General features: G+C 48.4%; 1 protein-coding gene across 1 annotated transcript; it reads left to right on the forward strand.

Annotated features, from left to right (window-relative positions):
* Nucleotides 1-463: 463 nt before the first annotated feature.
* LOC115029070 (neurotrophin receptor-interacting factor 2-like) lies at nucleotides 464-2,140 on the forward strand. Its single transcript, XM_029468232.1, has 4 exons — nucleotides 464-627; nucleotides 901-980; nucleotides 1,906-2,094; nucleotides 2,135-2,140. Exons 1-4 carry the CDS (start codon nucleotides 612-614, stop codon nucleotides 2,138-2,140), a joined length of 291 nt encoding a protein of 96 aa, XP_029324092.1. The 5' UTR covers nucleotides 464-611.
* The last annotated feature ends 500 nt before the right edge of the window (nucleotides 2,141-2,640 follow it).

The raw sequence follows: 2,640 nt of genomic DNA on the forward strand, positions 1-2,640 counted from the left end.
GAAACTACGGCACGATTGCATTCTTTTCTCCTTCCCCTAAGGAAACTCGGTTAAATGACTTTGTCTTCTCTTGCCTTCGACCCACAGCCAGTCCCCATCCGGGTCCCTCCCCTCTACACTAGTTGAGCTGTGTATTCTGTGTGTCCCCTCCTTCCGCCCTCCTTACTTTGCTACAAGGCGAGCATCCCCCCAGCCGATCTAACACCAGCACTTCTTCCGGTTTGTCCAAGTTCATTTGCTCCTGATAGTGGGTTCAACTCCCTCCTAGTCTCGGTCTCTGTCCACGGAGATGCTTAGCATCTTAGTAGCCTCCTTCAAAGGCTTCATCCTAGTTCTTTAGCAGCCAGTAGCAGACTCTTAGGGACTTCGGCTTAGCCCGCCAACAGGAAGGACGCCAACAGATTGCCGCCGCTCGACGTCCGCGGGGGCGTCTGGGAGTTGTAGTCCGGACCAGCGAGCCGACTCAGGGGCGAGACCGACAGGCAAGAGCCATTGTGTCTATCGCAAGCACTCGTAACGCTGAGTGAAAGCCCGTCAGAGACAACTCCTATCTTCTGTTTCATTTGCAGCCTCCGGAGTCCAGTGTCGGCTTCGTTAGTGGCTCCACTTCTATGGACCCCGGAGAAGGTATGTATTCGTGGGTCCGGATCCTGAGGAGGCATCCCGTTCTAGATGGGGAACACGGTTTAAGAAAACCAACCGCATTCTGGATTGGAGGACATCAACCATCCCCTCTCGGTTAGAGGGGAACCTGTTTTGTAAGCTTATGGGAGTCGGGAAGAGGACTCACTGGGCACTTGGCAATTTTGGGGCGGACTGGTCATGTCCTGCTGAGGTCGGAATATGGGCAGAGGTGGGGGAGCCACTGGGCACATTCCTTAGTGCCTCTTCCACCTTCAGGACGATCAGCATTCTGCCTCCTACCGCTAGAGAACGCTGAGGACAGTATGGCTTCCACGCTTCCAACAACCTGGCCCCATGTGAGTAAAGGCTTCTTTTCAGCTTTTGTGACGGCTCAAGGGCCGGCTAGTGGTGAGATGTTTGCTCTCAAATACCCTAGAGTTATGGGAGGAGTTGGAAGGACTGTCCAAGGGGGGGTTAGAATAGAAGAAACAAACAAACCGATTTCTGAACAGAAACTGGCAAGCCAGATTGAGGCAAGCCAGATTGAAGCTTTTCAATTCAAAAACAAAAAACGCTTCTATTACATTTATTTTGTGTGTGGGTATGCACATGAGTGCTATTGCCTGCTTGTAGAGGACAGTGGACACCTTTCCGGATTGCTACCCTTCTTCCAACATGAGTCCTGGAGATCAATCAAACTCAGGCTTGGTAGCCTTTACCCACTGAGCCATCTCACTAGTCCTTTTCAACTTTTTTTTTTTTTTTTAAACTGGGGATCTGGCCAGGCTTTGGTGGCACACGCCTTTAATCCCAGCACTTGAGAGGCAGAGGCAGGCCGGATTTCTGAGTTTGAGGCCAGCCTGGTCTACAGAGTGAGTTCCAGGACAGCCAGGGCTATACAGAGAAACCCTATCTCGACAGAACAACAACAACAAAAAAATCTGGGGATCTGTTTGAAAGAAACTGACAGGTGTTAGAAGATAAGAGGCTCATGTTTAGTTTTCAGCAGCTACTTTAAAGAAGTGATAATTCAAAAACAAGAAAAGAGGTATAGATGGGAGCCAACAGTCCTATCCCCTGGTTAGTGAGAAATGAACAGGTTTTCATAGACCACAGTCTTACTTGTCCCCTGATTAGTGTCAGACCGATTTGCTCAAGGATTCAGACAAAGGAACATGAGATAAATAAAATGTAGCTGGGTCATCTTGCTCAGCCTTTCTATTTTTCCTGACACCATGGAAGAGGAAAACCTGTGGCTGAACTGCATCTTGTGGCTTTTAGGAATCTGTGAAGTTTGAAGATGTATCACTGAGATTTACCGAGGAAGAGTGGGCACTGCTGGATCGCCAACAGAAGTGCCTGTACAGGGAAATCATGATGGAGAACTACAGTAACATGATTTCAGTAGGTAAGCCAGGCTCCACTTTAATAAACACCTGTTTGGGTGGGTGGAGCATGCTTTTAATTCCAGCACTTCAGAGGTGGAGGAGGATTAGAAGTTCAATGCCAGTCTTGACTCTACCTGCCCCCACCCAACTCTGACATTTTCTTTTTTTTTTTTTAATTTTTTATTAAATATTTTCTTCATTTACCCCTGTACCCTCCCCTCACCCTGCTCCCCTACCCACTCACTCCCACTTCTTGGCCCTGGCATTCTCCAGTACTGAGGCATATAAAGTTTGCAAGACAAAGGGGCCTCTCTTCCCAATGATGGCCAACTAGGCCATCTTCTGCTACATATACGGCTAGAAACACAAGCTCTGGGGGTACTGATTTGTTCATATTGTTGTTCCACCTATAGGGTTGCAGACCCCTTCAGTTCCTTGGGTACTTTCTCTAGCTCCTCCATTGGGGATCCTGTGTTCCATCCTATAGATGACTTTGAGCATCCACTTCTTTATTGGCCAGGTACTGGCATAGCCTCACACGAGACAGCTATATTAAGGTCCTTTCAGCAAAATCTTGCTGGCATATGCAATAGTGTCTGTGTTTGGTGGCTGATTATGGGATGGACCC

This window comes from Mus caroli, chromosome 13 (assembly GCF_900094665.2).
Source record: "Mus caroli chromosome 13, CAROLI_EIJ_v1.1, whole genome shotgun sequence".
In the NCBI taxonomy this organism is placed as follows: domain Eukaryota; kingdom Metazoa; phylum Chordata; class Mammalia; order Rodentia; family Muridae; genus Mus; species Mus caroli.